The 20,709-nt window shown below is 47.8% G+C and overlaps 1 protein-coding gene across 1 annotated transcript in view; it reads right to left on the bottom strand.

The window, feature by feature from the left end:
* WNT3A (Wnt family member 3A) overlaps nt 1–12,951 on the bottom strand; it is a 96,796-nt gene extending 83,845 nt beyond the window's left edge. Inside the window, exon 1 of the mRNA XM_079947009.1 lies at nt 12,363–12,951. Within this exon, the coding sequence (XP_079803135.1) occupies nt 12,363–12,433 (71 nt within the window). The 5' untranslated portion in view covers nt 12,434–12,951. The remainder of the gene's footprint in view (nt 1–12,362) is intronic.
* Nucleotides 12,952–20,709: the final 7,758 nt, after the last annotated feature.

Genomic DNA, 20,709 nt, shown 5'->3' with positions numbered 1-20,709 from the left:
TATGACTTTGTTAGAGCTAAGCTGATATCATAATAGCGATGGAGGTGGCCCACTCTGTCTGCTTGCCAACATCAACTGAAGACAGCTATTAACCGCTTTTCATTCCACACTGGAAGATGATGCCAGCATTTAGCTCCACACTGTCGGAAAAGAGCAACACACAAAGCCTTCGTTGCAGTCATGCCTTTGCAGTTTCAGTTAGTGAAATGCCTGTCACTCTGATGGGCAGGACTGTGTGATGCCGACACCCCCTGGCATAGGTTACAAGGTGCCTGTTACATTCCATATTCAGAGGCAAATGGCAGCCTCTCCCCAAGAACAGGTTTTGTTCTCATTGCAATGTCCCTGTGTCCAGTGGCGTAGCATGGGTTGTCAGCACCCGGGGCAAGGCAAGTAATTTGTGCCCCCTAACCCGTGGATTTGCGCCCCCAAACCCTAACCCCCAGATGTTGCGCCCGGTGCGGCCGGCCCCCCCTGCACCCCCCACGCTATGCCACTGCCTGTGTCTGTATGTTTGTATAGCTCCATTCTGGGCCCCATAATATGGATGTGGGGTGTTTGTGAGTGTCCTTCCTTTCATTCTACAAATCATCTCACTATTTGTCTGCCCTCAGCAGCCTTACTGGGTGCCTGTACTTCCATGAAAGAAAATGGAAAGACATTACTAAATAACTCCTACCCTGGGGCTTTTCCAGATTAGGCAGGCAGGGAGGCTGCAGAGAGCTGGCGATTCTTTTTACAGGAGGAATGGAGAACCTGTGGCCCTCTAGACATTGCTGGACCACAATTCTCATCACACACACCCTCACCATTAACCATGCTGGCTGGGCAGGTTGACCAAACAAACACATTGGGAAGGACTGTAGCTCAGTAGCAGAGCATTTGACTTTCATGCAGAAGGTCCAAGGTTCAAACCCCAGCATCTCCGGGTAGCATTTGGAGGTACCGTTGTCTGGAACTCTGAAGAGTCACTGCCACTCAGTGAAAACAATACTGAGCTAGATGGATCAATAGTCTGAATTATTATACTACACACCACTGCCAGTTGCCAGGTTGCCAGGTCAGGAGCAGCCCAGACCCTCAAATTTCAGGGCACAAACATGAGACCTAGGGGCATCCCCTAATGATATTATGGGGGTGAGCTGTAACGATTCTTCCTCTGTTCTCCCTCTCGCCACTGAGCCCTGGAGATGGAGGTTAATTGGGAGAGGGGAGAAGGGAGCAGAAGAGGATAGATCCCACCTCCCCGAGACGATGGAATAATTGGCTGAAGCTTGCAAGTTGTATGCATAGCCTTCTTAATGTTTTTTTAAACTTAAAGACACTCCTGTCCACCTCGAGATTCAAGCCCTCCCTCTGCCACCTGGTGGGGGCCAGGCAAATTTGGAAGCTTCAGGTCAACTCCAGATGTCTAGCAACCCTACCCCCAATTTGCCTTTTAATGATAAGGGGAACTCAAAACCCTCTAAAGAAATTCTTAAGTGCCTGAAAAAGGAGGCCGAAAAATGGAAACCTCTTTGGGGGGAGGGAGGAAGCTTTCGACAAAATAGAGGCCAGGTTTCTGCAAAGCACAGGCCTAGTTTAAGAAACATCCCAGTGGTGTCTATGGACAGACCGTGGAATGCCATATTCTCATTCAGGTGCCCCAGCACCTGCACACCTGGTGGGAGTAAAAACCTCAGCCATCCAAACATGATGCAGTGTGACTCAGAGAGGATTTCCCCTTTGCGACACGTGCTTGTGAAATGTTTGGTAAATGCTATTATTATGGCTCATAAAGTCCTTTTCAGGTCAGCAGGCTTGTTACTCAAACCATGCATTCTAGGAACAGGAACCAATGTAGAGACATCTCCAGAAAAGATGTTGTGTTCTTTCTTTTCCTGAGGATTGCTGTTCTCCTAAGGATGTGAGAAAAGCCTTGGTGGATCAGAGCAGTGGCCCGTCTAGTCCAGGATCCTGTTCTCACAGTGACAAACCAGATGCCCATGCAAGCAGGACATGAATGCAAGGACACACACACACACACACACACACACACACACACACACACACACACAAACCTCCTGCAGTTTCTTGCAACTGAAACTCAGAATTGCATTGCTGCCTCCAACAGTGGAGGCAGAACATAGCCATCACCCTTTACAAAGGTATGGCACTTGCTGTGATCCCTACCTAGCCTGTGTTTTGTGACAACATTGCAGCTCCCATAAACTTAAAAAGACATTTCCTTCCCTGACTCACATACCTGAGTGCAGAGTGTGGAAGGCTTACGATGAGCTCATGCGTTCCATTCTCCCCGGGGACGTGTTTCCTACTGTAAATTCTTTAGGGCTTTGTCCTATCCAGTTTTAAATAGTTCCAGAAAGAGTGATTCTAACTCCTTCAACTTAATGCATACCTTTGATTGGAATACTTCAGGTAAGGGCCGTTCAACCTCTGGCATCTCCAGGGTGGGCTGGGAAAGACTCCTGTCCTGGGACCCTAGAGAACTGCTGCTGGTCAGTGCAGACCATACTGAGCAAGATGGACCAACATTCTGGTGGTGCAAGGCAGATCACTATGTTCCTTGTATGGAGAAGGGCTGTAGCTGAGTGGTACTGCAGCTGACTTGCATGCTGATGGTCCTGGGTTCAAGCAGTGGCATCTGCAGGTAGGGCTGCGAGAGACCCCTGTCCTGGAACCATGGAGAACCACTTCCAGCCATCTGGTTCCCTCAAGTCACCTTCATTTGCTCTTCCCCTGGCCCACAATCCGGGTCAAGGTAGAACCAGAGAAGGTTGTTTGAGGTGTCAGATCCTGGCTGCAGAGTTTCCCATGCTACAGTCAAATCTGGAGGCTTTGACAAGAGCCTCCAGCACCACCCCTGCACCCAGCAACGGACTCAGTGCATGCAGCTCACACTGCTGGCTCCCTTCAAAAGGTGGTAGGTAAAGGTAAAGGGACCCCTGACCATTAGGTCCAGTCGTGGCCGACTCTGGGGTTGGGGCACTCATCTCGCTTTATTGGCTGAGGGAGCCGGCGTACAGCTTCCGGGTCATGTGGCCAGCATGACTAAGCCACTTCTGGCAAACCAGAGCAGCACACGTTTACCTTCCCGCCGGAGCGGTACCTATTTATCTACTTGCACTTTGACGTGCTTTCGAACTGCTAGGTTGGCAGGAGCAGGGACCGAGCAACTGGAGCTCACCCCGTCGCGGGGATTCGAACCGCCGACCTTCGGATCGGCAAGTTCTAGGCTCTGTGGTTTAACCCACAGCGCCACCCGCGTCCCTTTTCAAAAGGTGGTACCCAGTTCAAATTGATAGTTTAGAAGAACTCTGTGCACTCAGAGGGGGAATTCTCTGTGGATTTGTCAAGTTTTCTTTTAAAGCTACCCCAGTTGTTGGCCATTGCTTTAGCTTGTGGGAGTGAATCTAATAGATCAACTGCACTATTTAACTATTCCATTCAATATCCCATCAACCAGGGTTAACAAAATATCCATGGTGAATGGTTGGCCACTGTGAGAACAGGATGCTGGAATAGATGGGCCTTTGGCCTGAAGCTACAGGACTCTTCTTATGCTTGCTTTCCCTTCCCTCCATCTTTTTTTTTGGGGGGAGGGGGAGCTTCTCACAAAATTCCTCAGATATTTTGAAAGGGGAAAGTCCTCAGATTTCAATTCACAATTTTCACTTTGAGCAAAATCTCTTGACATAGCAGAGATGGCTGGTCCCTGGTGAGCGATTTGAGAAACTTGGCTACTTACTAGAACACTTGCTGGCCAATCCTAGAATCCCTCAGAGGAAAAATGTTTGAAGCTTTCTGGACAAAATGCTGGGGGGGGGGAGGGGCAAACCGCTGACTGCCATAACAACATCCAGTGTGTTGACTGGATCTACTGCTGCTGGATGAATAAATATTGGGTACAAAGCAGATCTTAATTCTGCACTCAACGCTACTAATCCAGCTGTGCCAAAATAAAACCCTGTGCACAGTTGCTCTTGTCCCACTGAGTTTAATGCTAGTCTAAGGCTACCCCTGACCATTAGGTCCAGTCGTGGCCGACTCTGGGGTTGCGGCGCTCATCTCACTTTATTGGCCGAGGGAGCCAGCGTACAGCTTCCGGGTCATGTGGCCAGCATGACTAAGCCACTTCTGGAGAACCAGAGCAGTGCACGGAAACACCATTTACCTTCCCGCCGGAGCGGTACCTATTTATCTACTTGCACTTTGATGTGCTTTCAAACTGCTAGGTTGGCAGGAGCAGGGACCGAGCAATGGGAGCTCACCCCGTCGCGGGGATTCAAACCTCCAACCTTCTGATTGGCAAGTCCTAGGCTCTGTGGTTTAACCCACAGTGCCACCCGCGTCCCTACAAATCAGGACCTATGCAGCTTACTTCAAGGCGAAGGGGGGAGGGGCTAGTTACAGCCTTAGTTTCTAGGATTTGTGCAAAGGACTAAGCTTTCCACCAGCGTAGAGCTGAGAAGAAGCTTCTCAGAGAATGTGTTTCTTGAGAACATTTATGACATTTTTACCCCCCCCCCAAAAAGGGGCCACTTTTCGGTTTTTACTCTGAATAGTCTCAACCATGTTTGGGTGACAGAGACCATTCCCCTCCACTTTCCATGCTAGGAATGAAGCCAGGGTCCTGGGCATTGCAGATGATGCAAAATGATGGCCATGGGATGCCAACATGGTTGCAGCTGGAAGGGGAACATAAGAACATAAGACTAGCCTCCTGGATAATGCCAGTGGCTCATCCAGTCCACTACCCTGTTCTAGAATCATAGAATCATAGAATCATAGAGTTGGAAGAGACCACAAGGGCCATCGAGTCCAACCCCCTGCCAAGCAGGAAACACCATCAGAGCACTCCTGACATATGGCTGTCAAGCCTCTGCTTAAAGACCTCCAAAGAAGGAGACTCCACCCCACTCCTTGGCAGCAAATTCCACTGTCGAACAGCTCTCACTGTCAGGAAGTTCTTCCTAATGTTTAGGTGGAATCTTCTTTCTTCTCACATTGGCCAAGCAGCTGCCCACTGTGGGAAGCCAGCAGGATTTGAGCACAGGAGCACTCTCCCCTTGTCCATGAATTTGTCTAAATCCTCTTCTAAAAGCCATTCAAGTTGGTGGCCGTCCCTGCTCCATGTGAGAGCAAGTTCCATAATTTATGTGCTCTGTAAAAAGTACTTCCTGCTAAACCCAAAAATGGAAACTGTTGGGACAGTTTCTTCTCCATTTCTGGAGAAAAATGGGGTGAACTGGTCCCCCAAGTTTCCATGCCCACAAAACTGGGTGAAGAATTCCAAGAGGCCGTGTGACCTGGGCTCCAACCCAGCTCGCTAAGGCAGATGTGCACACACCGAGCTGAAATGGGGAAAGGCTAAGAGAAGCTGGATTAACTAACTGTCCAGGACAGTTTGCCTATTCACACAAGCACACACACCCAAAAATAATAATTAAATGTCATTAACTATCCAGAAACTAGTTTACACAAGGAAACAAATTAGGTGTGGAGGGGTGGCTGCTCAGCAGGCAGGTGACTGCATTTTCCACAACATCCACCTCCAGACACGCCCCCCCCCCCCCCGCCCTTTGCAGTTCAAATCTTGGTCTGATGGAGAAGAAATATGCACACCAAGAGATGCAAGATTTGATGGCCTTCTCTCTCTCTCTCTCTCTCTCTCTCTCCTTTTTCTATAAGAGAAAACGTCTTTGTTCTTAAAAAAAAAACACCCCACAATTTGTTCTTTAAAAAATAATAATTCAAAAGAGGCGTGACTCCAGATGCGTTAATAAAAATAGCACAGGTTTCTAGAGGCAGGCGCTACAGGGATTATTATATTATGCTTGTGAAATTAATTTTTTTTTGCTTTTTTGCAGGGTGGTGGCAGTGACGGAATGGCAGCCTTGGTTTTGCTGGCTTTTTTCCACTCAGGCCAGTTAAAACAAAAACAAAAAGCTGTTTGTGGATCTTGCTGCTGAAATGGTTTGGATAAGGTTCCTAAATCAAATGGAAATGGCTGGGTTGGGGGGGGGAGAGGAGGGTTTGGACAAAGGTAATGAGGGCTGCTAATGAGGGGTGTGACTTTTACAACCCCTTTCAGATAATATGGAACTGGGGTACGAAAGCGGAGGATTTCTGGGCTACAATCCTAGACCCATTCAATTCAATAAAACCTTATTCTGAGTCGAGGTGCTTATGACGCTATGTTACTTCTGAACCCAGTGGGAATAAATGTGCATAGGATCAGGCTGGGTGTTGGCAAAGGTACTCTCTAAAGGGATCCCATTATTTCAATTCTAATTTATAGACCAGCGTCTCACAGCGATGATGTCTACTCACAAGAAGAGTCTGCTGAATCAGACTAAGGGCCCACCTAGTCCATCACCCTCTTCTCACAGTGGCCAGTCAGATGATCAGAAGTTGTTGGTTAAATTCTTGAGGTTTACTCCTGTGTAAGTGAACTAAGTGGAACTTATCATGCTTCCCCCCAAAATGGTCCCAATCACATTCCAAGAGTTTAGAATTCTTCTGAATGTGACATTTCACTGCAGATTCCAAAGGCAGACGCAGTCAGGTCTAGTGTGTGTTTACTCGAAACTAAATCCCACTGTATTCATCCATGAGGGTTATTGACTCTCAAGGAAGTGTGCATGGCAAGGATTTTGTCCTAACTTGGAAATAAGTCTAGTAGGTTTCAATGGAGTGTAATCCTAAATGGGAACGTTTGGATCTGAACATTAAAACTGTGCCCTCCAGTCTACTTATTCCCAAGCAATCATGTTTAGGAGGATGAGGTATGAGATAAGCTCCCTGAATTTAATATGAGTGGTTACTTTACAAATCTGAGTTCCTCCAGTCCTTTGGTTTTTATTTTATTTTGAAACAGGGTTTTATTTATTACAGCAGGTCTGAGCCAGTTTTAAAAGGGGAAGACGGTAGTAAAGAAAAAACCGCAGTTCAATGAAATCTACTAGTCTTCTATCAAAAACAATAGCCAGGTTTCAACACCTGAAGTCTGCATTCTCACGTGCCCCCAAAAGGATATTGCCTGTTTACTACACGTGTGAATGGGATAGCACGTGATGAAAGGGAGTCGGTCTGTAACGGAGTTGTAGAACCTTGGCTACAGTGTATAGCTTCGATACAACCACTCAGCTTTCTTGCTCGGATTAACAACATCCACACGTGCCACAAATAGCAGAGCTTCAAAGTCACTTTTAGCATAGGGTGTGAAAAGACTCTAAAATGTATGTTTTGGTTGACAAGGGGTTTGCATTTGCAACGCACACGATTTTAAACAAGCAAACAGACGTCACGTGTGAAAAGGTGCAAATGTACTAAGGCTTCCAGACAGACCGTAAACTGGGGCACCTATTTCGCTGGCTTATACCTTGATGACGAGCTTCGCCACGATACCCCAACCACCCCAGTTTGGAAGAACACTAGTTAAGATTTCAGAGCTCACGACCCCCATAAATAAAATTAATACAGTGCGCGTTTGATGGCATGGCGGAGATGCTTAATATAAATTGTTCGCTGTGTAACCTGTTTTGGACGGCAAGGAGTATAAAATAAACTTTGATTTCAGCATTTCAATCTGATTTTAGTGCCTTTGAGCATGTGTAGAGCGCTTGCCGACTAAACACTGCCATCTCATTTGCAGACTGGGAGCAAAGACAGCGAGTATCATTCCCAGGCAGGTTTGAACCCCCGCCTCAAGAAACAGAAGCTGCAGTTCTGAACATATTTATCTGGAAAATAAATCCCAGGATCCGAAAGATTTCCTTCTGAATAAATCTGATTAGGATTACCCTGTAAAGATCACGCTTGCACTGAAGATTCTGGTCTTGACTTGCAAGTGCAAGTCTAGCCATGCCTACTCAGAAGTAAGCCCACTGAGTTCAATGACACTTACTCCTAGATAAATGTGTGTAGGGTCGTAACCTATATTTTTTAGGGCGGGATAGGGGGCGGGTTGAGCGAAAATATAAGGAAATTGCCCTCTTCTTCCTTGTCGCTTTCCATAGGGTTTTTTTTTTGGGGGGGGGCATTTATAGTGAAATTGAAGGGCTTCGCTTATTGGGGCTTTTTTCGAATTAGAATAAATGCGTAGCTACTTGTTTTCCCTCCCCCCACGTTGCTTGCAGCCCAGGTGTGCGAGGTAACCTGTCTTATCAAGGATTTAATATTTACATTTTATTATCTTGTGCCCTTTGTCATACCTGAACTATTTGGGGAATTCTGCCGTCGACGACGCCCGCCTCCCCCCCCCCCCCGCCCCGAAAGAAAATGAGAGAATGAGAAAATGAGAGAGAGAGAGAGAGAGAGAGAGAGAGAGAGAGAGGGAGAGGGAGAGGGAGAGAATGTATGTTCAGAGACGTGTACATTATAGCAGTCCAGACAAAACAAACGCGCTTGACAGACACGGTGGCCTTTTCCTCAACCGCGTTCCCTCTTCACACGCCCGCCTTGCTACTTTCTCTCCGCAGCGCGTTCCTTTATGGGTCTACTCAGAAGCAAGCCCCATTGATCTCAGTGGCTATAGGATTGCAGCCTTAATCGATCTTATTTTCTAAAAGGAGAGTTTCTCCCGCCTTTCCCCCTGCCCACCCAGTTTCCTATATATTAATTAAATATCGTTCTTTAGGGAATGGAAAAAAACGAATGTTCTTTGGAATTCTTTCCGGAGGGGGGAGGGAATGTTTGTAAGCGATTTTTTAAGTAGAGTATTTTGGATTTTGGGTCGAAGTCGTATTTGCAATCTCTCACATATTGCTGATCATTTAGGCTGCAATCATATGCTTACTGACGCGGGAGCAATTCCTACTGAATTCAGTGGATTTACTTCTGAGTAGACATGTAAAGGATTGCATTGCTAGTAAAGGGAGCCGCTTCTTTCAAATTGCTTTATACGTGCCTCTAAAACACACACACACACACAAACAATGTATAAAAAGCCCTCAAAATTCTGTAACCACTTTCGGACCTGCTATAAAAGGAGCCTTTGTAAGCTGATCCTATAAACACGGTTACTTGCAAGGAATGGTCTGTTGTTTTCAATGAAAACTGAACGTGCAAGTCAAGTGTGCTTCAGTCTGCCACTGTCCTACACATATATAGAGCTGTAGAAGCAGTAATTCATTATACACCTGAGTACTGAATTACTCTCAAGAAACTGTCTTAACTCCCTTCTGTTTCCTCTGGGAATCTGGGTGACCCCAGCTCTCCGCCCCGCATTTTGACATAAAGGCGAATGGTGAGTACAAACACAGACACGAGCTTTTTAGGAGATGCCAGTTTTGTCCTTTCCTCCGGATTTTAAAAAGCAAGGTGGCTTAAGGAGACTAAAACGGCTTTTTTTTAAAAAAAAGTGTGTGCAAGGGAAATTGCGTTTTTGTACACCAGCAGATGCTCTTCCTGTATTTCCAACACAGACTTTTGCTAGGGTATCAGCTTGTTCGGCTTTATGATCGCATAAAAAAAAAAAGAGACTGATCGAGTGTATCGCCCTTCTTCTGTCTTTAGATCACCCTAACGAAATGAACATCCATTCCTTATATTGTCCTGTGTTTCAGGCAGTAGCCGGGCTTAATATTTTAATACGATGTGCATAGATGCTCTGCAAAAACCGTCTTCGTCAATGCCTATATCTGACACAAGGCATTACTCATGAGATCCAAATCTAATTTAATTTTTTAAAATGTCCTAAAGGTTATCCCCAGAAGCAGAACACCGAGAAACAAGGAACCATCCATGTATGTGTAAACCTTTGGTTTAGACCTTGTACACACTTTTTAACATTTTAAGAAAGGGCATCTGAGCTACAAACAGGCAGGTGCATTTGCGCACAGAGGGCCTTTTTATGCGCAAACTGCGAGCAAGTGGTGAAACTAACCCCGGACTGCACCACTTGGGCGTTGGGGAGGTTTGCACGCTCGGTTTGCGCTCTCTCCCTCTTACACACCCACCCACCCTTTTCTTGTACTCCCGAAGACGGTGCTGTTTTTCCATGTGCAAGGAAATTTGCCGGTGGGACGACGGTCGTGCGGGTCCATTCCCCTTCCTCCCCTCCCCACGGCTGCCTAAAGTGTCCCAGTCCGTGAACCCTTATGCCGCTTTATTCTCCCGAGTGCACCAACTGCTCCAGCGGAGCCTCTGCCGGGAGGCAGCACGTGCGTGTGTGGGGCTTCTGTGTGGGGTTGCCTGCGGGGCGACTCGACACAAGACTCGGCTCTGCAGCTTGCTAGTCGGTGGCGCTCAGGCAATACCTCCGGGGATGGGGGTGGCGGAGGGCTATTAAAATTCCAGGAACGCCCCCAGCCTCTAGTAAGAACTTGCAGCGCTCGCCAAGGCCTCGATTCCCTCCTCTGCGCTCGTGGGAATGCGCGCCCCGGCGGGCGAAGAGCGCTACCCGCCCCCCTCGAAGCCTGCTCTCGGGTTCGCTCCTGCGGCGCTCGGCTCGGGGGCGCACTTTCCGCCCGGCTGAAGCCCGCGAACGACCGCGGTGGCTTCTCCGCCGCCGCCGCCGCCTCCTTCCTCCTTCCCGACTCCCTGGAGTCTGTAATTACCGCCGATCGGGCTGATGTGCCGCAACACGCCCGTGCGCCTAACTCTCCCCTCTCCCTCTCCAAGTCTCTCTCTCCTTTAGTCCCTTCACATTTGGCCGCAAAAAGACCCAAATCCGAGCTCTTAAAGGGGCAGGGCGCAGCGTCGCTAGCCTTTCCCAGTTTACCTTTCCCAGACTTTTTATCAGAAACATTAACACCAACTGGGCGAGCGCTCTGCGCTTTGATGGAGAAAGCGAGCGTCTGACAGCCATTCATTTAAGAGTCTTGATGGTTTCTCCATTCCGAGCGCAATCCTTCCCTCCCCCCCCCCGCCACCAAACCCTAATCTTTGCCTAACCTTTCGCCACCACCCTCAATCAGATTTCCTTCTTGGGTCGCGTTTCTCTTTGCTTCCAGGAATCATTGGGAATGGTTGCGGGACGGGGGCGGGGTGGGGTGGAGAGAGGAAAAAGAGGCTTCGCCTTCCGGACACCCGCGCAAGCCCCAGTCAATTTCGCCTCCCTTCCCGAAGTCTTTCGTTCGAGGCTGGTCAATTTCAAACGCCGCCGCCTACAGTCTCTGTGCAGCCTGGCCGGACAGAAAGAGAGAAAAGGGGATCCTTTTCCAGGAGTTGAGGACTCCCCAGACTGAACCAGCGAGGCGCACAAGCCTCTCAGCCGTTTCCTTGGAGGAAGAGCCGGATCCAAAAGGCGCCTCGACCCAGGCGTAAAAGAGGGATCGAATAGCCTAAGAACCTAAGTAGGACCATCTCTGAAGGAGAGAGGACGCCAGGTAGTTAGGGATCTAGATACAGAGTCCATATCTCTGCACTGAGTGCTTAAAGAACCTTCACTGTCTCAAATCGGAATAGAAGATTTTTTTTGGGGGGGGTGACGATGATGCCCTGTCCCACTGAATCTGCCTGCAGCCACTATAGAGACCAAGGAAAATCTGTGTATATTTTGGCGATAGGTATCTACAGACACACACCTCTCAGTTCTACCGAAAGAGCATTGACGCAGATCCTGGGACCCACATGTTGACAGAATTTCATCCAGGCACAATATTTAGGAATTTCGTTCCAAGTTTCAAGATCCCATGATTGTCGGTTGTTGTTTTTGTTGTTATTTAAGAAGCGGGCGGGGAGGCTCCCACCTTACCAAGGCGAAGGCAAGTCCATCTCGGTCGCCACGAAAAAAATATATATTTTGCGCGCTTGTACAATATTTTGCTTGTGCTTTTAAAAAACACACGTACACATTATTTTGCACGTCAATCTATACATATATATATTCCTCTTGTCGGAGAGCGTATGCTTTCCTCCTCCTCTCCTTCCACATGACTAGCTTAAAATCACCTTGAAAAACTCGTGTCGACTTGTATCATTATCTGTTTAATTCACTCAGTACCTTTTGTTCTTGGCAGGAGAGGATCAAAGCAAGTTTTTTTTAAAAAAACACACAACCCAGCAACTCTGATCTCTTCTCTCTCTCTCTCTCTCTCTCACCCCCTCCCCACCTTTTCAGGTTTTTGGGTTTTTTTTTAACTTTACAGTAGGAGAACGGTAGATCAGGGCTAACACAGTCAAAATAAACATACAGCTTAAATAAATAAAAAGACTTTCGTCAGGGGCTGGGGAGTGCGTTCTTAAAAAAAAAAAAAAAACCCTTTTAGGAACCACAATCTCTTTCCCCTCCACATTCAACATATTCGGGAACGGGAGGGATCCAACATCTCTTTGAAAAGCGAGCGCTAGAGGGAGAAAAAGGGGTTCACTCTACCCCCCCCCCAAATAATCAATCAATAAGAAAGTCAACTTACCACCAGATGGGATAGCTTGAGAGACCTTGGGTCAACCCACAAAGAAACAGGAAATATCCCAAAAGGGCCATCTCGCCCCTCAAAAGTTGGCAAAAAAAGCCTTTTAATATCTGCCCCCTCTAAAAGCAGCAAAACGTCCAACTTTCTCTTCTTGGATGCAGGGGAGGGGGGCGGAGAAAATACCCCCACCCCCCAGAAAAAATTAAAAACCAACCCAGCCCAAGGAGGTAGCTAGTTCTCCCTGTATATATCTATCTATGGGTGTATATAGGTATATATAAATATCTATATAGAAATTATCTTCTTTCTCGTCTTCTCTCTCAAAGAAGACGAAAACAATAAATAAGAAAAAATAAATATCGGAGAGGTGGGTTTTTTAAGGGGGGGGAAATCCCTCTTCTCGCAGCCAAGAGACACTAAAGGCAAACATTTAGCAGGGGAGAGAGGAGGGAGAAGAAGAAAAAAGTTTGGAGCAGGCTTGCATGAGCGAGAGACCCAATCAGCACTTATCGCCAAAGGGGAAATTGCCGGGGCTTCTCCAGCTCCTTCTGCGCTGTGCGTCAATCCAGCAAGCCAGGCGAAGGAATGAGCTAATTGCGAAGAGATAGTGTTTTAATACTCATTAAGGACATGTTGGCCCACCAGCCCCCGGAGGGGTGGGGAGGATGGGAAGTAGAGAGGGGGGTTGGTTTAAGAAAAGGGGGGGGGCGGAGAAGAAGAAAAGGGGAAAGGAAGATTTAGGGGGTTTAAATAGACAGGGGGAACCCCTGTGGCTCAGGGTAGCTATAACAACCTGTGCGGACTTCACTCCCTGGGTGGAAGGAGCCACTAAAATGCTTTAAAAGAAGAGGGGTGGGGGAGGAAACCCACCTATAAAATATGGGGGAAAGTAGGATTGGGTCGTTATAAAGACCCGAGTCGCCGATCTTTTCCTTGCATGTGGGAGCGGGTATGCTTATCACCCCCCCCCCCACACCCGAAATAAATAAATAAATAAATAAATAAATAAATAAAATATAATATATCTGTTTTATCGCTCCCAAACACCAGCATCAGGCTCCTGCTCAATGTTAAGAGTCGCTTTCCCGCACTATTAATAATCATTTTCAAAGGACTTTCCCTCCTCCTCCTCCGCCGCCCCCACCCCCGGCAAGCCAACCCTCTTGTTTTACATTTCAACAAAATCGGAGGAATTCAGGAACTTTCAGCCAAGGCGAGACATCCATTGAGGAACCGGTGTGATCTGGGAGGGGGGGATCTTTATTTCTCTCCCCCCCCCCCATCCACGCCCGCCCGCCCCCCACGGCGGAACGTTCCAGTCGACGTTCAAACGATCTCTGCTTTTACCCGACTAAATCATCGTTAGGTTGGCGTGTGCATGCAATGTTTTTTATTTTATTTTATTATGTGTGAGCGGAAGGAAATACTCGCGCCCAACAGCGTTGTTCCCAAGCAGCCGGCTTAAGTGTGTAAGTGAGAGAGCCGCACGACCTAGTTGAGGCGGAGTACACGGGTCCCCGAAACGCAACTCTTTGCTTTCAAAGGCTCCTTTTTGGGTTTGCTTCCAAGGCAGAACTTGGAGGCGACCCTCTGCCCTCTTACTCTGGAGTAAGCCCCTTTAAAAACACCAGGGAGTTACTTTGGAGCTGCGCGCGTGGTTAGGATTGGGACGGTTAAGCGGAGCAGGACCGAATCCGTTGCGCTCCGAATTCACCGGGCAGTGAAGTTGTTGCGGCAGATTGCTTCACTGTCGAGGGATGGAGAGTCAATTTCCTTATGGCACCCGGGGCAGGGGAGAGACATTTCTCATCCACAACACATTCAAGTTGAGGAATCTGGATTTAAACGGGTTTCATCCGGATGAATCCTCAGGAGCCCACATTCCAGACCGAGAGAGACACATTTACCTGGGATTTCCACCACACTTAATTTCCATATCCTCTAGTTCGGCGGCGCGCTTAAATCGATGCCTAGCTGAACTCTGAACAGATCACCGCACATAAGAATCGGGATCGCCCTTGCAGCGTTAAGGGAGGTGGAGTGGAATCTCACTCCGTGATCCAAAACTCAATTAAGCAGGGCGCGCGCTAAATTGAGATAGTTCCTCGGAGGTAAGTCCTCACTGTGAGTTCAGCGGCGCTTCCTCCAGCTCCAGTAAACATGGGGAGCAGGATCGTAGCCTTCCTTCGGCTTAGATTTTTGAGGCTGCATTCTTATAATTACTCGAAAGTAAGCCCCATTGAGTTCAATTGGACTACCTTCTGAGGAGGCGTGTATAGGCGTGCACTCTTAGAGAATTTGCTTTGCACGTGTTCTATTAAACGTCTGGAACTCACGCCAATAAGGCAAACTGAGAGACAGAGAGAGGGAGGGGGATCGTTTCACAGTACAGATTCAGAGGATCGAGTGCATGTAGCCTTAGCCGTTTGGGAGAATAAAGGGTGGATCTCTTCCGCCTCCCCCACCAGCAGCGATCCTTCCCAAATCTCCTCGGTTCCTGCGAGCACCAGCGTCCGTTACCGCACAGAGGAAGGAAGACCCGCTAGAAAAAGAAGTCTATCCACCCACGCGTGCCAAAACAACACCCAACATCCCCATCAGATCCTCTGTTTGCTATTTGCTGGGCATTAGACAAAGAGGTGGAGACGGCGGTGCGTTTTGACAGATTTCGGCCCTAATGGAGACCTTCCTTGCCACTCCCCATCGCCCCAGACTTTTCTTGACTAGAAGGTCCCATATAGGTTTGGGGATGGAACTTTTCAGAGCCTGGGTTTCTGTACGCTTACTTGGAAGTAAGCCCCAGTCCATCCGGTGGGATTACTCGCTCTCATCCTCCATGCCTTGAAAGACGTACCAGAAATGCCACCTCATCTTAATATTGACATTAAAATTTAATTTTTTAATCATTTAAAAAAAAAGATCACACACAAACGAGGCCTGGAAGGAAATTATATTTTAAAGGCCACCCCCCTAGTGCGGTTATATTTATAAAACCTTGATGTGTTAAGGAATCCGAGATATTGATATAGACATGAATGAATGAATATGTGGATGTGAATCCCTTAGTCCCCAAATCCTTCTTTTAAAAAACACACAATTGTACTCTTTCTTCCGTTTCCCAGAGTTCAGAGATCCCGATCCGCGGCCTATTTAACATTTCAGTCGTATGCATGCTTATCTATAGGAATCCGGACGCGACTGTGCGCTAATTTGTTTGAACTGAATCCACTAAAAGTTCCAATCTGCTTTAGACTCCGAATCTAGACACATACGCTTTGAAAACCAGCCCTTTAAGCTGCAGTCCTCTACCCGGTTACCTGGGAGTAAGCCACATCGAACACAATGGATTTACTCCTGAGTAGCCCGCGAATACGGTTGCCCTGTCAGCCACTTAAACACGCCCACTCGGAAGTAGCTTCTGTTGCAGACCAGTGTGGTTTTACACCCGAGTAGACGCATTTAACTTTGAGATACTTAGTTCACAGCTCAACCCTATGCAAAGAAATCCAGCTGTGGCCAACGGGGCTTTCGCCCATACCAGGAAAGTGTGTTTGGGATCACAACCTAGATCTCTGCGGCGGGCCGACCAATCTGGAGTCAATCCGGTTTCACATTGGAAGCCCCTCTGGCGCTTAAATATGGCGGGGGGCTCTTTTTGAATGGCGTGGGATTGGCCAGCTACTAGTCTGGTGTGTCTCAGCGATTGCGACCCCCTTAGTTTTGGACCCACAATTACTCGCATCTTTTCGGATGACGCTCCCAGAACCCCACCCGTGCCTTCTGCTGTATGCGCTTCTGCCAAAGAGGATCTGATGTGGTGATGGTTGTCGGTGGGGATAATGGAAAAAGAGCGGCGGGGGCGATGGAGAGAGAGAGAGAGAAGCAAAACAGCCGCGCGCTCTTCTCTTGGACTTTCCCTCTGCATTAGGTGAAAATCCCAGGCAATTATAGCATTACAGGGAAAGGAGCGAGTGCCTCCGTGTTCAAAGGCAGGGGGATTTTCACAGCCTTTTCAAGGGAAATTGCTTCTATTTCAGACTGAAATGCACACACCCAAACACGCGTCCTTCTAATACACAAGCCGAGCGAAGCAGAAAGAAAGGGACGTGGGGAGGGAGGGGAGGTAGACAGCCGGCTGGATGGCGGGGTGTGTCTCCTTCCCTCTTACAATGGGATGCTTCTTCAAACAGACACCAACCCTTGGTGGACTTATCTTCGCCACTCCTTTTTAAGCTCCTCTGAAAATTAATGATTTTTTAAAACCTGGAAATCATAACTGAAATTCATCACTGAGGACAACCGTGCTGTGCAAGATATCAGTTCAGGTGGTTTAAGACTACCACTGCTAAACCTGAGCTGCAGATGCCCCTCTTGAAGCATAAATTGAGGCACCGGGTGCCACTGACACAAGAGTGGGGTTGATTGTGCTAGCTGGGGCTTAGTAAAGGTAAAGGGACCCCTGACCATTAGGTCCAGTTGTGACCGACTCTGGGGTTGCGACGCTCATCTCGCTTTATTGGCCGAGGGAGCCGGTGTACAGCTTCCGGGTCATTTGGCCAGCATGACTAAGCCGTTTCTGGTGAACCAGAGCAGCACACGGAAACGCCGTTTACCTTCCCGCCGGAACGGTACCTATTTAACTACTTGCACTTTGACGTGCTTTCGAATTGCTAGGTTGGCAGGAGCTGGGGCCGATCAAAGGGAGCTCACCCCGTCGCGGGGATTCGAACCGCCGACCTTCTGATCAGCAAGTCCTAGGCTCTGTTGTTTAACCCAGAGCACCACCCGCGTCCCCAGCTGGGGCTTACATCTGAGCAAATATACATAGGGTTGGGTTGGAGCTTTTTTTAAACAAACAAACAAACAAACAAACAACAACAACAACAACAACAACAACAAAGCCCTATTTACAGAAATAGAAACATTCGGTCAACTCATATTTAGGGAAACTGGAATCTCCCCAATGGAAAGACATTGGCTTGCTTTGCTTTGACTTGACAAAGCTGAGAGCTATTTTTGCTGCAACTGATGTTGCTGATACACTTTCTCTTCCTGCTTTCAGGTCTCTTAAGATCTTGGTCTACAAGTTAAACCTTGCTTAGGCTGCCCAGTCAGACTTGTGAGTGGGGCTCCTAACCATTTCTAGGCATAAGTAACTCTCATTTTCAATGGCATTTGCTTCCAAGAAGCGGTGTATAAGTTAACAGACACCAATCCTACTGTTACTGGCATCTGTCTGTCTCAGGAGACAATGGAGGAGTGTGCCTCAAACCGTTGGAAGGCTGCAGTACGTGCTGTGGCAGTGGACTCCAGTACAAGAGAGACATGTTTTGTTCCAGCCAGGGCAGATGAAGGCGTCTGGTTGTGCTGATGCTGATGCACCAAGCATTTCTTCCAGGCACTGCAATCGTCTGCAAGGGATTCCCAAAGGGTGAAGTTGATGTTGCCAGATTTCATGTCACATTTGCAGACATCTTTGTAATGCCTGAAGCCAGCTCACCGTAGAGCACATCCTTGGGAATCCTGTCATCTTCCATTCTGTGGACATGGCCAAGTCATTGTAGAGGCACCATTGATAAAAACGACTAGCCATGATAACTACCTTCTGCTACCTGTGTTGGAGGCAGTATGCCTGGAAACCTCAGTTGGCGAGAGAGCATTGCTATGCCCAGGAGCTGCTTGTGGGCTTCCAATGGGCACCTGGTTGGTCACTGGATTAGATGAGCCCAGTGAGGTTCTTCTTGGGCTCTTATGTAAAGCATGAATGAGGACCCCATGGCCCTCTAGAACTTGATACACTCCAGCTTCCATCAACACCTACAAGTACGGCCAATGGTTAGAGATCATTAAAGTTTATGTATTATTTATTATATTTATCTCTCACCTAATCAGTTAGATAAGAGACACAGGTGGTGCTGTGGGTTAAACCACAGAGCCTAGGGCTTGCCGATCAGAAGGATGGCGGTTCGAAACCCCGTGACGGGGTGAGCTCCCGTTGCTCAGTCCCTGCTCCTGCCAACCTGGCAGTTTGAAAGCACGTCAAAGCGCAAGTAGATAAATAGGTACCACTCCGGTGGGAAGGTCAACGGCGTTTCCGTGCACTGCTCTGGTTCACCAGAAGCGGCTTAGTCCTGCTGGCCACATGACCCGGAAGCTGTATGCTGGCTCCCTCGGCCAACAAAGCGAGATTAGCGCCGCAACCCCAGAGTCGGCCACGACTGGACCTAATGGTCAGGGGTCCCTTTACCTTTTACCTGATTTGTAAATCTGGGAGGAGGTTATACAATATCTCTATCGTGGTGGTTATCCCACACTTTCCGGTGCTTTTTTCTTTCGTTTGGAAAAGATTTGTTGCCAGGAAGGTGTTTCCAGTTACGTTTTATTACGGAACGGATGTTCTTTGACGTGCTTTTGAACTGCTAGGTTGGCAGGAGCAGGGACCGAGCAACGGGAGCTCACCCCGTTGCGGGGATTCGAACCGCCAACCTTCTGATCGGCAAGTCCTAGGCTCTGTGGTTTAACCCACAGTGCCACCCGCATCCCTACAAATCAGGACATGCTCAATAAAAAGACTGCCTGCAAGTGAGCTGAGTCAAACCAGAAGCAGCGGGAGGAGAGAGCTTTTCCGAAGGGGAGATGTATGGTAAAAAGTGGAATGATAACATTCCCTCTCTCTGCACATGTCAGACCATACAACCCATTCCCCCACCAAAAAACTGTTTTAGAATCTGGTCCATGAAAATGGTTTGCTGTGTGGGGTTATTTACCTGTTTTGTGGGGAAAGTTTTAAACTGCTGATGCTTGGTTTTCTTCAACACAGATGATATAATATTCTGGAGGACACTCTGAGATCTGTATGTGGATTATTGTTATTAATTTATTACCTGACTTTCACCCTAAGGTCCCAGGATGGGTTACAGCAGCACAACACACTATTTAAAGCAATTTAAAACAACTTAATTGTGAGGGTGATAAAGGCTTTGAAAGGTTCATATTATTACAATAAATCAGTATAGTGAAAGGCTATCCTCAGAGGGGTTCACCTGGCCCCCTCCTTTAACATCATTTCTAGCCTTTAAAAACAATTATTTTATTACTGTAATGCCTGCATTTCAATGTGGTTTAAGAACTGTGGCTTTTAGCTCAGCAAATAACATTTTCTTGTGGCTCTCTGTATCATGTATCATGTGGCTCTCCCTATCATTGCTGAAATAGTGTTAAGCTCTGCTTTGATGTGGCTGTCCTGTGTGTTGGTGCTGTTATTGACTCATGCTCCAAACTGTGGTTTTAAAGTCTTTCTCCACCTGTGTTGCACCCAGAGAACTCGGGTTATTGACCAAGTGGTCAACGGAATGTAAATATGTAAGAAATGTCCACTACTCTTGCTAGAAGTGGCTCAGGGGATCATTCTCTTAACCTGATACAGTTGGGTTGCCAAATTTCAAACAGTGAAAATCTGGACAGAAAGGTTGTTGAGCTCATTGCACAAAATCGCAAAAATGCAGTTTTTGAGCTATTTTTATGGAAGAATGGCAAAAACTGCCAATATGGGCTGCAATACATCTGGATTTCCCCATACAGTTCCCCAATTTCCGCCCAGGCACTGCTGCTGACTGCAGTATTCTGAATACATGTCCTGGAAAATCTGGACGTATGGCAACCCTAAATCAGTTTTCTTTTTTGGGGCAGGGAGAAGCCTCAGCCCTGGGAACCAAATGTGGCCTTCTAAACCTCTTTACTTGGTCCTCAGATCTCTCCATACGACACACCTCACTTTGTACCCTGAATATCCACCCCTCCCCAAAGCTGGAATGCGTCCCTTAACTCTGGGGATGCCTCTCTTTTGTCTGGATGGAAGAAATTAGCCCTCGTGTGGGTGGCACTGTGGCTTAAACCACAGAGCCTAGGACTTGGTTCGAATCCCCGCGACGGGGTGAGCTCCCGTTGCTCGGTCCCTGCTCCTGCCAACCTAGCAGTTCGAAAGCACACCAGTACAAGTAGATAAATAGGTACCGCTCTGGCAGGAAGGTAAATGGTGTTTCCGTGCGCTGCTCTGGTTCACCAGAAGCAGCTTAGTCATGCTGGCCACATGACCCGGAAGCTGTACGCCGGATCCCTCGGCAAATAAAGCGAGACGAGCGCTGCAACCCAGAGTCATCTGCAACTGGACCTAATGGTCAGGAGTCCCTTTACCTTTACCTTACAAAGATAACATTTACATGAATTGCTCCACCCGCTTCCCCCTCTTACCCTGCCTGCCACTGGCACGTAGTTGCCTAGATCAGGGTTTCTCAAACTTGGGTCTGCAGTTGTTTTGGGACTACAATTTCCATCATCCCTGACCATT

This window comes from Podarcis cretensis (genome assembly GCF_951804945.1).
Source record: "Podarcis cretensis genome assembly, chromosome: 12".
Classification (NCBI taxonomy): Eukaryota; Metazoa; Chordata; class Lepidosauria; order Squamata; family Lacertidae; genus Podarcis; species Podarcis cretensis.
This window is presented reverse-complemented; position numbering and strand designations above follow the sequence as displayed.